This window comes from Manihot esculenta, chromosome 2 (genome assembly GCF_001659605.2).
Source record: "Manihot esculenta cultivar AM560-2 chromosome 2, M.esculenta_v8, whole genome shotgun sequence".
NCBI classification, from domain to species: Eukaryota; Viridiplantae; Streptophyta; class Magnoliopsida; order Malpighiales; family Euphorbiaceae; genus Manihot; species Manihot esculenta.
In genome coordinates this window covers 4,292,253-4,309,064 of record NC_035162.2, presented here as the reverse complement: position 1 = coordinate 4,309,064, position 16,812 = coordinate 4,292,253, and the positions used below count along the sequence as shown (strand labels likewise).

The 16,812-nt window shown below is 33.0% G+C and overlaps 3 protein-coding genes across 3 annotated transcripts; 1 reads left to right on the top strand and 2 right to left on the bottom strand.

Annotated features, from left to right (window-relative positions):
- The first annotated feature begins 1,514 nt into the window (after positions 1-1,514).
- LOC110603278 (NAC domain-containing protein 53) lies at positions 1,515-3,395 on the top strand. The gene is made up of 3 exons (XM_021740979.2): positions 1,515-1,760; positions 2,169-2,437; positions 2,852-3,395. Exons 1-3 carry the CDS (start codon positions 1,586-1,588, stop codon positions 3,203-3,205), a joined length of 798 nt encoding a protein of 265 aa, XP_021596671.2. The 5' UTR covers positions 1,515-1,585; the 3' UTR covers positions 3,206-3,395.
- A 3,953-nt stretch (positions 3,396-7,348) lies between these two features.
- Positions 7,349-9,898, bottom strand: LOC110608585 (biotin carboxyl carrier protein of acetyl-CoA carboxylase 2, chloroplastic). Its single transcript, XM_021747852.2, has 7 exons — positions 9,307-9,898; positions 8,760-8,813; positions 8,536-8,663; positions 8,106-8,427; positions 7,917-7,988; positions 7,724-7,789; positions 7,349-7,638 (listed from the first exon to the last, which is right to left on the bottom strand). Exons 1-7 carry the CDS (start codon positions 9,457-9,459, stop codon positions 7,615-7,617), a joined length of 819 nt encoding a protein of 272 aa, XP_021603544.1. The 5' UTR covers positions 9,460-9,898; the 3' UTR covers positions 7,349-7,614.
- A 180-nt stretch (positions 9,899-10,078) lies between these two features.
- On the bottom strand, positions 10,079-14,888 carry LOC110603433 (probable mitochondrial-processing peptidase subunit beta, mitochondrial). The gene is made up of 9 exons (XM_043954000.1): positions 14,032-14,888; positions 13,271-13,435; positions 12,987-13,124; positions 12,728-12,879; positions 12,314-12,422; positions 11,669-11,767; positions 11,266-11,331; positions 10,775-10,882; positions 10,079-10,664 (listed from the first exon to the last, which is right to left on the bottom strand). Exons 1-9 carry the CDS (start codon positions 14,689-14,691, stop codon positions 10,578-10,580), a joined length of 1,584 nt encoding a protein of 527 aa, XP_043809935.1. The 5' UTR covers positions 14,692-14,888; the 3' UTR covers positions 10,079-10,577.
- Positions 14,889-16,812: the final 1,924 nt, after the last annotated feature.

Genomic DNA, 16,812 nt, shown 5'->3' with positions numbered 1-16,812 from the left:
CCCTCTCTCTGTATATATATATCCTTTTAGTCTTCTACCAAGTTTTTCAAGAGACATTACAATTTTTAATTACAAATTACATAGTCATAATATATATAATTTTAATAGTTAATTATATATGTTTTAATTAAAAGCTATATATTAAGAAATATATGGAAAAAATTCATTATCATATTCTTATTATTAACTATATACAATATAATTTTTTATTATTATATTGAAATAAAAAATTTTAAATTGCTTTTAACATTTTAATGTTGTCACGATAATGTTTGTAATGTCAAGTGTAACTAATATTTGAAATTAATTAAAATCATAATTATCAATATTAAATTAGAATAGTTACAATTTTTTTTTAAATTCAAACTAAATCTAAGCCGAAGTTTTGATACAAATCTAATTTTTTTAAAATTAAAAAACCAAAAGTTTAATGATGAGTTCAATTTTTCTGTAAAATCACTAGAAACACACACTGTGAGAAACAACTTAAGAGTAGTTAACTCTAGTTGCTGCCAAACACAATCATGAATGGAAAAAAATAATAATTATATATTTTTACGAAACATATATTAAAATTACAACTAAATCAAAAAAATTTTCTCTAAGCATGAAAATAAAAATTATTTATTTTCTTTTACTCTCAATACTGTTGAGGAGGGAACAGTATATATTAAAAATATCTCTAATTTTTTAACAAGATATATATTAAAAATATCTCTAAATCAAAAAATTTTATCTAAACATCAAAATAAGATTTTTTTTTTGTTTAAATTTTGAGGAAGGAAAAAAGTCAAATTAAATTCCCACTATCTTTGGATAGTGATAATGTGTTGCTTGCAATTTTTCTGTTTGAATTAATTTTTTTAAATAAGAAATATATGAAAAAATTCATTATTATATTGTTATTAATATTATACTATTTTGATTCTAGTATTAATATTATTTTTATTTTTATTTTTATTTTGAGGTTAAAGAATTAAATTGCTTTACTATTTTAATGTTGTCGCAATAGTGTTTGTAATTTTAAGTTTAAAAATTAATATTTGAAATTATATTAAAATCAAAATTCAACAATGCTAAATTGTAACCGTTACAAATTTTTTAAAAATCAAACTAAATCTCAACCGAAATTTTGATACAAATCTAATTTTTAAAAAATTAAAAAACCAAAATTTTTCCATAAAATCACCCGACACACCATGATAAGCAACTTAAGAGTTAACTTTCGTCCCTGCCAAACACAATCATGCATGAAAAAGAAATAAAAAATAATAATTTTTTTAACAAATATACCGAATTTAGAAATTAAATAAATAGATAAATATAATCTAAATAACTAACTGTATTTTTTTAAAATAAAATAACGACTTTGGGCTGCTACAAGCCTTATACTCAATAATTTTTCCGAATGGACTGACTGCCTTCTGCCACCACCCGTATATAATTCCTTCCCATTCTCCCTCTCCATGTAATTCTCGCTATATATATATATATATATTGCCAAACAGATTTTGCTCGTCTCAGTTCGAAATTTGAATTTGTTAATTTGGCTCCGAGGAGAGTTTACATAGAAATAATCAGGAGAATGTATAGTTCTGAAAAAGAAGGGCGTGTTATTCCATGTGGGTTTAGGTTTAGCCCTACAAATATTGAGCTGGTACAGTTTTATTTGAAGAACAAGATATTGGGTTGGGAATTTCCTTTTGATTTAATCCCAATCGTTGATGTTTTTGCTTCCAGCCCTGATAATCTTCCTCTAAGTATGTTGTTTTTCTCATCTTTCTTCTTTCTAATTTAATCGTTTTCGTTACGTTATCAGCAATAATCAATGGCAATAGCATTCATGTTTCTTAAATCTGAATTCTGTTTGTTTAATGGCGACTTTTGAGTTTCCTTAAACAATGTACAGCGTTAAGCTATTCTACTTGAGTAATCAGTTTGTTTTGCTTTGTTGATAGATTTATGATTCTTTCTTTCTCATTAATGCTTATCCATGGAATTACAATCACGCTGAAATTACAATATCCTGATTCGATATCAAATCAATTTGAAATGTTAGTTTATGGTTTTTATCCTTTCTGTGTGCTTGCGATCAATTTCAAATATGATTAGTAATCCAATTTACTTCAAAAATCAAATTCATTCTGGAAATGTAAAACTTTGTGCAGATGAATTCAACTGTGGACAGCCAAATGGATATTGGTACTTCTATTCCAATAGAAGAAAAGGCAAGATTTTAACGGACGATGGTTATTATGCACTCTCTTCACATAGGACCATCATTGACGGGAAGAAACTCATTGGGTTTGTAAGGACATTGGACTTCTACAATGGAAAGCCACCTAGAGGAACCAAATCTCAATGGACTATACATGAGTATAGAGTCAATGCTGATACGATCAAAGTTAATGAAGATGACATCATTATGAAAGAGAAGGTAATTTAAATAACTCCCTGTGGTTTTAGTTCAGAGTTTACTGTTCTTGACCTTCACTTGTAGGTTTGAATTTTTAGATTTAGTGATTCCATAAAATGGTATTACAGGTTTTCCAACAATGTATAGTATGAATTTGACACTTTGGGAATTTGGGTGTGAAAGATCTACTAGATTGTTTGGATAGGTGGTACAGGGGAAAGAAAATATTTGGGTTAACAAGCTTATTGTGACTTATTTTATTTGGATAGTAGAGGAATAATAATAGAGCATGGTAAAATAAACTTCATTTTCCTTTTGTTATTCTACATGTTCAAGAATAATTGAAAATTCATGACGATTTATTAATTTAGACATATAAACTAAACATGATTAAGTTGTTATTTTCCTTACGATTTTTTTTTTTAAAATTTTCAGATCTCGAATTTTGTTGTCTGTAAACTTGTTAAAAAGGGAATTTATAAGCCGGAATCCTCAGAGGAAGAGAATATTTTCAGCGGCAAGGATAGTCTCAGTGATAAGAATCAGCATAATCAGAGTGGCAGAGAAAGTGAAGGGTCTAATTTCTCAATGAAAGATAATAAGCAGAATTCAAAAGGCAATAACAGTCTCAGTGATGAGGATAAGTATAGTCAGAGCAATACCATATTATCACAGGAGAAAGTTGAGAAGTTAAAGTACTCAAGAGATGACAAGGAGAATTCAGAGGATGACCGAGAAAAGAATGATATCATTATATCACAAGCCAATGATGCAGCACCCAAGTCCTAGGGTGCAGGAGATGACGGGGAAAGAAATTGAGATGGAAATTTTTCATTTCTAGAAAGCTCTATAATTAAGTTTCCCACTAGATAGAATTTTGCAAAGTATATGTTCATTAGTATCACTTTACATTTGATTTGTTAGTATAACGACTGAAGGGATTTACCAAATGGACTGCCATATCTTCCATCGTACTAATGTTGCTTATTACAATGATAGTTATGTAGCTCGCTTAGTAATTAGTATTCTATTATAGTCACAATCATTTAGATTCTCTAGGACCCGTAAGCATAACTAAACCTTCTAGGAAAACCAGCAACATCAGGCGAGTGACCTCAGCAAAGAGATACAAACTCTTCCTTAAATCACCCAAAGGCAACAACAGAGGAAGCTTAGACCCTTATCATGATTGCAAGCTCTCCTTTCAAACAATAGAATCAAATTAGCTCTGGTAGGGTGACGAGTAAGGCTCACCGACCATACTTTTACAGCATGAGGAAAGACAGACGCGAGATGAACTGTCTAACTACTCTGAAACTATTGCCTGCCACCGCGTGCATGCTAGGAACTCCCACCTAGTAAAAGAGTCAAGGCCCAAACTCAAAGATGGCCTGAGCCACAGCTCAATCTAAAGAGCCCTCTTATCCATACATGGACTAATCTACCAACTGAAAGTTCAATAAAGAAAAATGAAACCTCCATCCGATCAATGAAGAGGAAAACAAAATCTGGGGCAAATAACAACAAAATGAGCCTTCTTTAGCGGAAACATATAGACGCTCAGTTAGGTCCGAGAGAAGAAGGCGACGCCAATGGAGAGAAAATAATCTCTCTTTATAAACTAGAGAGAGAGAGAGAGTCATAAGCATGTAATATAGACGCGTTAAGTGTAATTAATTCAATAATTATTATGAGAAATATAAATTTTTCATCATTTTATTTTTATTTGAATTTAAAATTTGCAATTTTATATGATCTAAAAATATTTAAGATTCACTAAGTAAAAAAGACAATTTCTTATATTTTATTTACATTTTAATGACAAAAAGCATATACTGACAAGTTTACTATTCTTATTAATTATTGTTATTATTATTTTATAAGAGGGGTTAAGAACATCGACGGACGAAGGGAGCAATGGGCTCTTAGCTTTTCAAAAGTTTTATAAAGGTATTTATATAATTTTTATTAATTCTAAATAAATAAATAAAAAATTATCATTCAGTTCTTAAATATTTAAAAAAATTTTGAAAATTATTTAATTAAAATATTTTTATATTTTATAAAATAAATTTTTTAATTTTTATAAATTTATTAATATATCTTAAATATTTATATCATTTAATTTATATAATTTTAATTATATATATCATTTAATTCTAATACATTTAAATATTTTTACTATTTATTTTTATTAACTAAAAATAAAATAAATTGATTAACGGTTATTGTCACAAATCGATTAAACAATTTGAATTTATAAAATAAATCAACGTTTAATTCAATAATTTTGATAAAAATATAAATTAATAAAATTTTTAAAAATTTAAAAATTTAATAATAATTCTCTTATAAATAAAGTTTCAACATCAATACCATTTTTACGGTAGCTATTCTAATTTATATGTCCATTTTTTTTCTCTATTTTTTATTTAAAAAATTTATGTTTAATTTTTAATATTTATTTAATTTTTTTATTTTCAAAATATTTATAAGGTAAGTTATTCATTAATTATTTAGTTTATTAACTTAATATATAGATTAGATCCCGTAAAAATTAAAATTAATTCTGAATACTTTTTTTTTGAAATGGATTAATTCTGAATACTTGAAATTATAAAGATTATAATAATTAAATATAAATTAATCATTATTAGAAAAAATAAAAAATATTAAATTGATCAAATATACTATTAATCAATTGTCCTCCAAATTTATTGATTGTGTTTTAAAATTTTATAAATTAATAAAATTAGATGATAATAATTTCATCGTTTTATAAAAAATTTATAGTACAACCGATCCTATTACTTGATATAAATGTATATTTAATCTAAAAATAAAAGTTATTTTTATTTACCTTTATTTATGTGATTGAAATTATATATTAAACTATTTAAATTTGAAAAATAAATTTTAAATTTGTAGAAATAATAGTTTTAAGATTAATAATTAGATTGTTTAATGGAGTATTTAAATTTAAAAAAATAAACAAAAATATTAGTTTAATAGTTAATAGCTATATTTAAAATTTAAAAAATTTTAAATATCGATGAAAACATTAAAATCACTGTCGTTGGTAATAGTTTAGACAACTCATTAAAAAATTTTTAAAAACTCATATATTTGATATGAGTAAATTAATTTTATTTATAAAATTTTATGCATATGAAATTTTTTGTTACTCTACTTAAAATTGAATTTTAACTTGAAAATTTTATACATATAGATAAAATATTTATGCATTAAGTGAAATTAGAGTCTTCATTACAAAAAACCTTACTTAAATTTCTATATCTATCGCGGGTTAGGAACAATGAAAACTCAATGTTGAACCAAATGTCTTAGCTAGAGGACTAAGGAAGTTTTATTTGATAAGCTTTAAAAAATAAAATTGAATCTCCTTTCTATCTATCTCATTTGGAATGAATGATTTTGTAAGAAAAGAATTCAAATGAATTCTTATTAAATCATTTATATTTTATTTTTATATATGATGAAAAATTTTTAAATTAAAAAATTTTAAAATTCAAAATAAAAATTTTGTAAGAATAGAATTTAATTGAATTAAATTTTTATAAAATGCTTGATTTCAAAAGGGGTCAAAAGATTTGTTTGGGATTTCATTTTAATACTTGCTATGCTGCCATTTACGTCTCCTGATGAACCCCTTGATTTGATATACGTTAGAAATCAGATAATACAGGTTAGAGCTGGAGCACTTGAAGCATATATGAGGGGCTTAATTTTACATTTATCCCAAAGTAATTCCCAAAAATTGCCCCATGAAAATGGGGTAATTCAGCAAGAGCCCGCTCAACCTGTTCTCCATTATATGGCTGCAACGGATTTGAATGGGATAATGCAACAAGAGTCAGTTGTGCAGCCTGATTTGACTCCTTTGATGTCATTTAATTTGAATGGAACAGTTCAGGAAGAGCTTCATTTGGTCTTTGAAGAGAACTCTATTCTATTACTTCAAGAGAACCGAATATGGATAAGCTGAGCTCAACTGCTGCTTTCAGCATCTCGAAGGATGATGGTTTCCCCCTAGCCCTGCCCATGGTTTTTGTAAGGAAGGAAAAGATACTTATATTACTCTCTTTTTATTTCTTTCAAGGCCTTTAGTTGCAATTTTTGTTGTGTTTTGGGTTTTTCATTAGCACATTGTGTTTTATTGTTGTCGCCTCAGTGGCCTTTTTTGGAGAAACAATTGCATGATGGAAACTGGGAAGAAATCCCAATGTACCCCGTTTATTGCTCACTCCTTCATCTGTGGAGCTTCAGGTTGATTGTCTTTGGGCAATTGCTTTGCAGCTTCTTTTGAAGCTCAAAAGGGATTTAAAAGTTGTGTATAGCCTTAATGATGCTCGATGCCAGGTTAATGCCCGTAGAAATTGGGCTTCTGCCATTACTTCCCAATCCGTTTATATTTTGTAATTGGCTCAATATATTTTTACTACATTCTTTTCTGTCAATGAAATCCAAGTTTCTTGCATCAGTTACCAGCAGCAAGGCTTGCATACTTTCCCATTCGTTTGAAATTGTAAAAAACGTCTCAAATCTTTCCTTGGCACAACATGAGATGACTAGCTTTTTTTGTTTTTCCTCCACCTTATTCTATTCGCCTGCCCTAAAGACTTGGACAGAATTGTATTGTTGCTCTTCTAGTTTTGTTTATAACCTGCAAACTTCTTAATCTCCAATGTACTAGGCATTTTTTTTGGTACATATGTAACTTTTTTCTTGCTGTAGACATTTCAGTTTTATAGAAAAGGCAGGCATATTTTATTTTGAGTAATCAATAAAAAAAAATGTGCGATCATAGTCTCTCCGTTTGGCGACCCACTATCCACGTCCTAATTATTTGCCCAAAGACGAGAAAATATTGATATATTCCGTATTTTTCAGCGAATGTTTAAATGCATGAGCTTGAAACTGAATGCTCGTCATAGTTGTTTCCATTACGTTGGAGAGAGACTTCAGAATTCACTCCCAAAATGTCTTTACATTTTTAAAAACTATATTCTACATATCAAACACAGTTATGAGGTATAAATAAAGCATCCCTAGACCAAGAGCACAATTATTCGTTTAAAAATATTACACAAATATATAATTGACTACATATTACAACTTTATGTTATTCCTCTGCAAATACAGTCTGCTGCCAAGTATAATAGATCCCTGGAAGTGATTCAAGGTGCAATGACAAGTAGAGGCTGCATAGAGAGGACAGAAGGGCTTTAGAATATGAGATAAGGGCGCAAAGATTATGAATAGGAGGAGCGAAGAAAGAAAGGATACCGTGTCCACACTAACTGGTTTCCCATCTTCAACCAGAATCTCAGCTATGGTTCCAGACTGATCAGCCTTATAAAACATGAAATAATCGATCATACAAGAGTCAAAATAACATATATTCATGAATACAAGTCGTTCCAATTCATGTAGTTGAATGCACCATAATTTTTTGAGAGAAATAATAGCATTAACATACCTCAATTTCGTTCATTAGTTTCATGGCCTCAATAATGCAAACCACCTGACCTTTCTGCACTTTGTCCCCTACCTGTAAAGGAAACAAAATATATGAAGGAAATATTGTGACTTCGGCATCTTCATTGGGAATCCAGGCATTGAGTATGGCACCAACTTTTAAATGGAAGACACTGATGTGAGCGCTTACCTTCACAAATGCAGGTTCACCGGGTGCTGGAGACCGATAAAATGTTCCTGCCATAGGACATTTGAGTGGTGGATGAGATGAAGTGCTTGTCTTTGCAGGGGAAGGTAAGGCAGGTGCAGGAGCTGGAGGAAGGGAGCTTGGAGGTGCAAATGCAGGAGCTGCTGGTGTTGGAGATGCAAGTGTGGCATGTTGGCCATGAGGTAGCGTTGCAATGACAGGAGCCGTTGGTGGTGGTTGCTGCAAAGCCTCCTTTTTCCTTATTATGAGCTCACAATCTAATTGCTTCAGTTGGAGCTCTGTGATATCTCTTGAATCTACAAGCCTGGTCATGAATTCATATGAAAATATCGCAAACTAGTCAATGAAATTGATGCATGTGTACGACGAGCAATCTACAATGGCATTGAACAAATAGGTTGTTTGCGCTTACTTGACAAGGTCCGACACTTGTGCCATGAATGTGCTTATTGATGATGCACCTAGAATGCTTTCTGCAGGTTCATCTTTTTTCTCAGATGATGGGATTGGCGCGGAATTTGAAGGCTTCGTGGCAACAACCTTAGTTTTAAAGACTAAAAGAGTCAACCATGCTAATCACAAATTAACTTGAACATATAATCTTTCTTAAACTATTATAAATGGGTAACCCATTACCTCATTTAGCTGTGCCTGCACCTTTGTAACAGGAGATTGCTTCCTGTCAGGCCACTGCAAAAGAGAACCACATCATCCAATAATCAAGACCAATAGTATTCCCTGTCCTGATATTAATGCCTTACAAATTGAACATCAACCATTCGTTGTTAGGCTTTTCAATAATGATCTCAAACATAAGTTCAAATTCCTTTACAAGCTGAAAACAGCTGACTAGATGAAGTTTCAACCCAGAAGAGAATGAAAAGTTGAAGTCAAGGGTAATTCAACTATATATTCTTAGTGGCAGGTCGCCGGTGATAATGCACAAGGACAAAAACTAGGCAGAAACAGGTTCGGACATTAACGATTAACAATTCCATATGCATTGATCCCTGAAGCAAAGTAGCCACTAGAAAGAGATCAACATAAGTTTAGCATCATAAATGTCACAGTAAATAAATCAAATGATGCTTAAAGAGAAGCAGAGTTGAAAAATAAAACAAGCGCATATAAATATAAAACAAAAACAATAAACAACTAAAAATCACACTTTAGAAGAACTAACCTGAAATCCAACAAGCGTGGGAGAATGAGGAGGAAAACAAATAGTGGAGTTGGGACGTAGGTTTTGGGAATTGGATCCAACGCATGCAGCCAAAGAGGTCTTTGGGCATGGTACTGACAAGGAAGTCATTGACATTGTTGATTGATTTGTCATAAAACCAAGATATAAAAAGCAGGAAACGGAAAAGAGAAAACGAAGGAGACAGAGGGAAAGGGCGGAGATTGGTAGGAGAAATGGCGACGATGGGATCGAAGAAAGTTGATAGTGAATCAAGAAACGAAATACAAAAGCCAACGAAGCCAATGGCAAATGGAGATGGGTTTCGACGTTTACAATGAAGGAAACGCAAATTTTTTATTAACAAACCAAATCACAACCAATTCTGCGTTTAGGTTAGAAGAGAGGGAAGAAGAGGAACGTTACATTTCCCACCTCCAACGACTTGTGCGAGCAGTAATTGCGGTGTGGGGCCTACTCTTCAAGGCTGATATTGATTTTGATTGTGAAAATTTGTCTCCCCATCGCCGATGAGTATGTTAATTTTGAAAATTAATCAATAAGCAATTTTCAAGAAATTAACGAGGGCAACTATTTATATAACCAATAATAATCAACTTCTATCATTTCATCCTAAATATCTCCATGGAATAACGTCCAAGATATAGTACAATTTCTCTTCCTCGTAGCTCCACACTTGAAAAGCAGAAATACACGCGATCTTAGCAAGTTTATTTTCTACAAAGTAAATTTAAGAACAAAGTACAGTCACGAGTAATGAAAAACCAAGTAAACATCGAATTTTGAAAAATTAGGAGTACAACTTACAAATTATATAAAGCAAATATATAGTATTCTATTTATTTATTAAAAAAAAAGGTTAACGGGATTCAAAGCATATAATGGATTGGCTCAACCAGAGCCCTTAGGAACACAATGGGGGAGGTGGGGGAGCTAGCAGTTGAATTAATAACAAAAGCCTGAACATCAACGCTGTGCGATGAGGAGAATTTCAGTTGATAAATATCGACAAGAATGGCCATGGTGCTTTGATTGAAAGAACCAAAGTTCTGAACACTGCATTCTTTATTCTTCAACAATACTAGCATTGCTGAGAGAAACCTAACCCCACCAAAAAATGAAATTGCCAGACTTTGGGAGCTACCCCCAAAAGAGATGTTCGTAAATGCAGCGATTCGTTTGAAACCGCAACATATCCGCCCAGTAAATAATGTATCAACGCAGACGCAGTAATAAATCAAAAGGGTGAAAGTCTAGTAGCGATTCAAGTAGGTCCTGCGTCTGAACCAGTTGTAGTCAGGCAACCCCTGAATGGGACCAGTGGCAGCAATTGCAATGTCCTATCAAAAAAGAAAACCACCCATTAACAAGACTATTTCATTCTAGTTTCGTTCTCAAAATTAGGATATTCACCAGCAATAACCCTTGGTTGGTTGACATTACTTCCTACCTTGTCATGAATAAATCTGTTAGCAACACGTTTAATAGTACTTGCATCAACAGCATCAATCCTAGCAAACAATTCGGCAAATGGAATTCTCCGCCCATATGTAAGTAGCTGCAACCATTAAAAAAAAACTGATAATAATTAAATTCAATATTTAGCAGCATTAATTCTCGGTCAAATCCCAGTCTCACACACTCCATACAACTATGATCGCCATCCATAGCTTTGAAATAATGATCCTTCCATGATATAACAAATTGTCACTTGAGATATAAAACGAATGGTCAACCATTTATTTCCAGGGCAATATGTTCAGAAGCCAGCATCATCTCATTTAAATATTTCATATAATCTCTGTTGTGCTAGATTAATCTACTGCAATTTGGTTTCATACAAATTATGCAATCAGTAGATCTAATCATTCACATCGAACTCAATTCTCCCTGACATTTTTATTTCGTGACAGAGAGCTTGATACGGAAGAGGAGTTATACCTGGCGTCCAATATCTTCAGCTACAGGACTGGTTCCATCTATGTGAAGTAGCAGTGATGATTTCAACTGCAATCAGATACAGCAGTAAGTGGATAGTATCCAAGAACAGAAGATAGGCAACAAGAAATTTCATGGTTCCACACTACTTGCCTTACTAATAATATATACATATACTATTATGCATACTCATTTGATATTAATATATAGATTTATTATTATATATACTCAGGCTATTCTTTTAATAGCAGGAGGCAGAGTAATAGTAAGAGGCGTGGAGGTACCATTCATTTCTTTTCTGCGTCTTGCCATACAGGGCTTGATGTATAATATGTAAGTATGTAGATTCTATATTTTTAAAGTCATATAGCAAGTTACATGGGAGAACATGAACATTAATGGCTACCTGATTTCGAGCACGTGTGACATCAGCTTCAGAAACTCGATAACTCAACTTGGTCGTCTCATACATAATTGCCCAGGCTAAATCATCCAAGCAATCTGCCTGCAAGTAGAATATAGAACTTTTTCATCAAGAAGTGCAAGGATTACATTATCAAAGAGAGTCCAAATTATAAAAAAATGAAAAATGACTCAAACACATCCAATATATTTGAGTAGAAAAAGCATCCAACATGAATTAACAACAATATCCAGGAAGCACATATGTATCCAAAACAAGTCTTCATAGCATTATGGCAGGCTATGTGATTCCAATATTCATCCCAATGCTGCTTGGACCAGTCTCGTAGTTCAATCAACTATCCGATAATTATATATTTTCATAATCTTGCTCCATAGTGAAATTATTGTTCCTTGCTAATATCTTTCAACAGCCTAAAGAATAAAAAGAATTTTTTCCCACCAGAGAATCACATGTCTTAAACACTAGACTTGGTCTACCACCACTCTCTTCTTTCCTCTTCATTGCAACATTGAATCTCTAGCATTTTCAATCATAGACTAAAAGATGCTGCACTTTATATTTTTATTATGGAAAGGATAAGTTTGTCAAGAATAACAAAGATATTGAACTGGATGGCGGCCTCACCTTAGCAACTGCATAAACACCAAACAGGCCGGTGTCTTTGTAGTTGGTGTTAAAAGCCATCATGCTTTCTGCTATTTCATTAATGCCAACCCTTTGTGCAAGCTCAGAACTGTTTATGAATTGCAAATTGAATTAATGCACATGCTAAAATGAAGAGTCTTATGAGGGAACTTGCTACTTTTAAGTTCAAAAGGTTTTATGTTTCCAACAAAAAAAGTTATAAATCATTGAAACTGAATCATAAATTTGGGGTCAATTTCACAGTTTCATTTGGCTGGAACAGGCTTGCTTCCCAAATATGCAGATTGGGGCTTACCTGATTAAGAGCTCTCTCTCTCTCACTCTCTCTGTCTGTCTCAAAAGTCCTCTTTTAGTAGAGATGTTAAGATTAGAAGCTAACAGAGCAGTGCTTACCCTATGTGCTTTCCACCTCCAGCACTTTTATTCCATGAACCCAGCATAGCCTGCATAACCATTAGAGCAATAGAATCTGGATCTGTCCAGGATGCTCCTTCAAAAGCAACCGCAAATTGTGCCAAAGGAATATCATCATCAATTATCCTAACCTGACTTCCATAGCAATAATTGAAACAATAGTTTAGAAAAAAGAACCAGAGTCGCATCAAAAGACACTACTAACACTACTATGGGCATTCAAATAAAATTCTCCCACCTCAGATCCAGTAAAAAAGGCTGGTTCTTTTGCAACCAGCTGAGAAGCAGTGGTTGGATCAGCTGATAACTTAGTAAACAACTTCTTTACTTGCTCAACAACTTCCTCATGCTTAACTGCTCCAGAAGCAACAATGACCTAAAATATCCATGATGAGTTTCAAAATTAAATATTTATAACTAACACATTAATCATTGTAGATGGGAAGGAAACACAGACGTTAGCAGTTATACAGAGTCCACCACATAAAAAAGGAAATTATCATCAGGTTTCAGTTTCAGTACCATCCGGGGAGCAGTGTAATGCGTCTGTATATAGCCCTGAAGATGATCTCTGGTAATTGACCTGATATTTTTAGCTGGTCCAAGAATAGTTCTACCCAAAGGAGTGTACTGGAATGCAGTTGCATGCAAATGGTCAAAGATAACTTCCTCTGTCTGCCCCTCAACCTACAAAAATTACATAAGACAAGTTTGATGGCCAGAAAATAGGTAAAGACAAAAAAGGTACAAGTCAATCAGGCAAAAACACAGTATGTTGCGCGTCACATCCTCCTCCCCTAACCCCCACCTCCACCCCACAAAAGAGAGAGGACAAACATCGTATGAGGTTTCCAATTTCTTTCTGAAAGCACACTTCAAATCAACCTGAAACCTTATTTTGTTTTCAGTTCCAACACCCAATATCAAACACCATAAGAACAAACCTTACCGGGGAAAAACTCATTATATTTCTAAATCAATCAACAAATACCAAGTGTAACGAAAACTAACCAAACAAACAATTTCAATCACTACACCAAGAAACTAGCAGTTGCAGAGTAGAAATAATAAAATACTAACATAATTATCCAAGACTCAAGCTACAAAAAGGACAAATAATACCCGCATAATTAGTTAAAAAAAAAACTATCCATTGAAAATTCTGGACCTAGAAAGAACACAATTTTTTATCGCTTTAAACCCAAAGCACACAAATTTCAGCATCAGCAATCAACAATTAACCAGAAAAACCAAAGCACATAAAGGGAAAATAGCTCAATTACCTCTTCCATTTCCCTTAAAATCACATCCCTCTCGCGACTAATACGGTTCTCATCGAATTTCGAGTTCTGCAGTATATCAGCCAAAATATCCAATGCCTTGTTGACATCCTTGTCCATAACTTTGGCATAGTAAGTAGTCTGTTCCCTACTAGTGTAGGCATTCAAATGGCCGCCCATGTTCTCAATCTCCTCCTCAAGGTCCCTCGCAGACCTCCTCTCTGTCCCTTTGAAAATCATGTGCTCTAGAAAATGCGCCGTTCCATTAGTATCGTCAGTCTCGAATCGAGACCCAGCGTCGATCCAGACCCCCACTGTTGCTGTTTTTGAAGCAAGAGTGGATTCCGTCGCGACACGGAGGCCATTGGGGAGCGTAGTGATGCGGGTTTCCGGAGCGGAGAGAATATGGGTATGGGTCGTGAGAGTCGGGTGAGGGGACCCGTATTTGAGGAACCTTGGGTCAGGGTTCTCGAGCTGTTTGAGCTTGGATTTGACTGATTCGGCGAGACGGTCATAGATCATGGCGTTTGGAGGAGGAGGAGAGGGAGGAGTAGATGGCGAGGAAGAGGCGACGGCGGTGGACGAGGATCGGACAGCGGAAAGAGCAGAGGGTGGAGGTCTGTGAGACCGGCGGGCGAGAGCTAGGAGATGCTTCAACGCCATGGTTCAGTTGGACGTAGGTTTTGAGGCTAGGGTTTGATGAAGGGGTGCCTGAAATCGAGAAAAGTAGAATCAGCTCTTAGTAGAAGAACATGAAGATATAGCTATGAGATGAGAGTTAGGGGGAGGAGATTTGACTGCGATGCAGTTAGTGCCCTGTGAGGAGAAACGGCATCGTACAGGGATGATGAGGAATTATTTTCTATCACGGTTCACGATGAAGTGTTTTTTTTTTTTTTTTTGTTAGTTAAAAAGTTTGCTTTAAAATAAAACAGGTCTCAGGTCCCACAACAAAGCCCAAAAAACAATCTAAATGCATCATGGCCAATTGAAGATCCAGTTACAATAATCAGACCCCAGCCTAAGCCCATGAACAATCCTAGCTGATCTATATCAATGGGAGAGAGAGATTGTCACCACCGCTGATATCCAGTCCTCCGTTAACCATAACTGGCATGCGATGAGGACAGGCTAGTCCAAAACAACAATTATAAAGATCCAAAACCATAAAAAGCACAAATGTCTCAAGTGAAAAGCATCTCAAAGGACTTCACAACATGCACATAGGTTAATATTAATGTGGTTGTTTCGCATCTCACTTGCACTTTAAATTTTTTAAATTTCATGAAACATTATCAATTAAATCCCGTGACCCATCATCAATTAACCAAGGTTGGTGATGATTAAGGATAAAATTAATTTTCAGGAGCTAAAGATCTTATGAGAAAAAAAATAATAAACAATACAAATATAATCAAATATGTAATTAAGAATTGAAAAATATATTTATATTTTATAAGTATAAACTCCATAAAAAAAAAGGGAGATTTATAATTTAGTCCATGGATATTACTATTATTAACAAGTCGGTCCCTGTATTTTTAGAAACCTATTAAAACGTTCTTATATTTTCTTTCCGTCAACGAAATAGTTCTTCCATCTATTTTTACCATTAAAAATATAATAAAAGACTAAATTACCCCATTATTTTCCTACTCCTCCTCCATTTTCTTCTTCATCAATTCTTCCTCCTTCCTCCTTCCGCTTCTTCTTCTGCTTCTTCTTCTTTTGCTTCTTTTTTCTTCTTTTTCTTCTTTTTCTTCTTTCTCTTCTTCTTCTTCTCCTTCTTCTCCTCCTTCTTCTTCTTCTTCTTTTTCTTCTTTTTCTTTTTTTTTTCTTCTTTTTCTTCTTTTTCTTCTTCTTTTTCTTCTTTTTTTCTTCTTTTTCTTTATTCCCTTCTTCTTTTTCTCGTTCTTCTTCTTCTTCTTCTTCTTTTTCTCTTTCTTCCTTTGAGGAGGAGGAGGAGGAAAGAAAAGACATGGACTATTTCGTTGACAAAAAGAAACAATAAGGACGTTTTAATATATTTCTAAAAATATATGGAGGGACGATTTCGTTGACAGAAAGAAACAATGAGGAAAGACTATTTTGTTGACGGAAAGAAATGATAAGAACGTTGTAATAGATATGAGAAAAGATAGGGACTATTTTATTGATCGAAAAAAAACGATAAGGACGTTTTAATAGATATGAAAAAAGATAAAAACGTTTTAATAGATTTTTAAAAATGTAAGGACTAACTTGTTAATAATAGCAATATTCAAGGACTAAATAAATAGTTTTATTTGAGGATAAAATTAGATTTTAAAATTTTTCTCTCTCCTCCTTTATTTAATTTTAACGAAAAAGAGAACGAAAGGACTATTTCGTTGACAGAAAGAAAACATAAGGACGTTTTAATAGGTTTCTAAAAATACAGGGACTGACTTGTTAATAATGGCAATACCTAGGGACTAAATTATAAATCTCCTAAAAAAAATTATCACTCAACTTCAACAGATTAAGAAAGTGCACTCAAAAGTAACCTTCATATGCAAGCCGCTTAGGGTTGTCACTTCTTAACTACACGCTCAAGAAATACACACCCTTAGATATACAAGGAACTTCTCAAACCATTAAGCGCGGAATTTGTTAATAAAAAAAGAAAATTTCATATATAATATTTCGAAAAGGAGGAGAAGAAAATCCAAATGAAGAGAGAGAAAAGGCAAATTCAAATCAAGAGAGAGGGAAAAGGCCCTCCCCTATCTGAAAACAACAAAAAATAGTTATACTTTTAGCAAC

Excerpts from the sequence above, each read along its gene's own strand:
- LOC110608585 (XM_021747852.2), bottom strand. The coding sequence starts at position 9,459 with ATGACAAATCAATCAACAATGTCAATGACTTCCTTGTCAGTACCATGC. Across the intron at positions 8,664-8,759 it reads TGCAGGCACAGCTAAATGAG|GTTGTTGCCACGAAGCCTTC; the intron begins GTAATGGGTTAC and ends TTTAAAACTAAG. Across the intron at positions 7,989-8,105 it reads GTGAACCTGCATTTGTGAAG|GTAGGGGACAAAGTGCAGAA; the intron begins GTAAGCGCTCAC and ends TTTCCTTTACAG.
- LOC110603278 (XM_021740979.2), top strand. The coding sequence starts at position 1,586 with ATGTATAGTTCTGAAAAAGAAGGGCGTGTTATTCCATGTGGGTTTAGG. Across the intron at positions 1,761-2,168 it reads CCCTGATAATCTTCCTCTAA|ATGAATTCAACTGTGGACAG; the intron begins GTATGTTGTTTT and ends AACTTTGTGCAG. Across the intron at positions 2,438-2,851 it reads ACATCATTATGAAAGAGAAG|ATCTCGAATTTTGTTGTCTG; the intron begins GTAATTTAAATA and ends TAAAATTTTCAG.
- LOC110603433 (XM_043954000.1), bottom strand. The coding sequence starts at position 14,691 with ATGGCGTTGAAGCATCTCCTAGCTCTCGCCCGCCGGTCTCACAGACCT. Across the intron at positions 12,880-12,986 it reads CCTTTTTTACTGGATCTGAG|GTTAGGATAATTGATGATGA; the intron begins GTGGGAGAATTT and ends TATGGAAGTCAG. Across the intron at positions 10,665-10,774 it reads ACAGATTTATTCATGACAAG|GACATTGCAATTGCTGCCAC; the intron begins GTAGGAAGTAAT and ends CTTTTTTGATAG.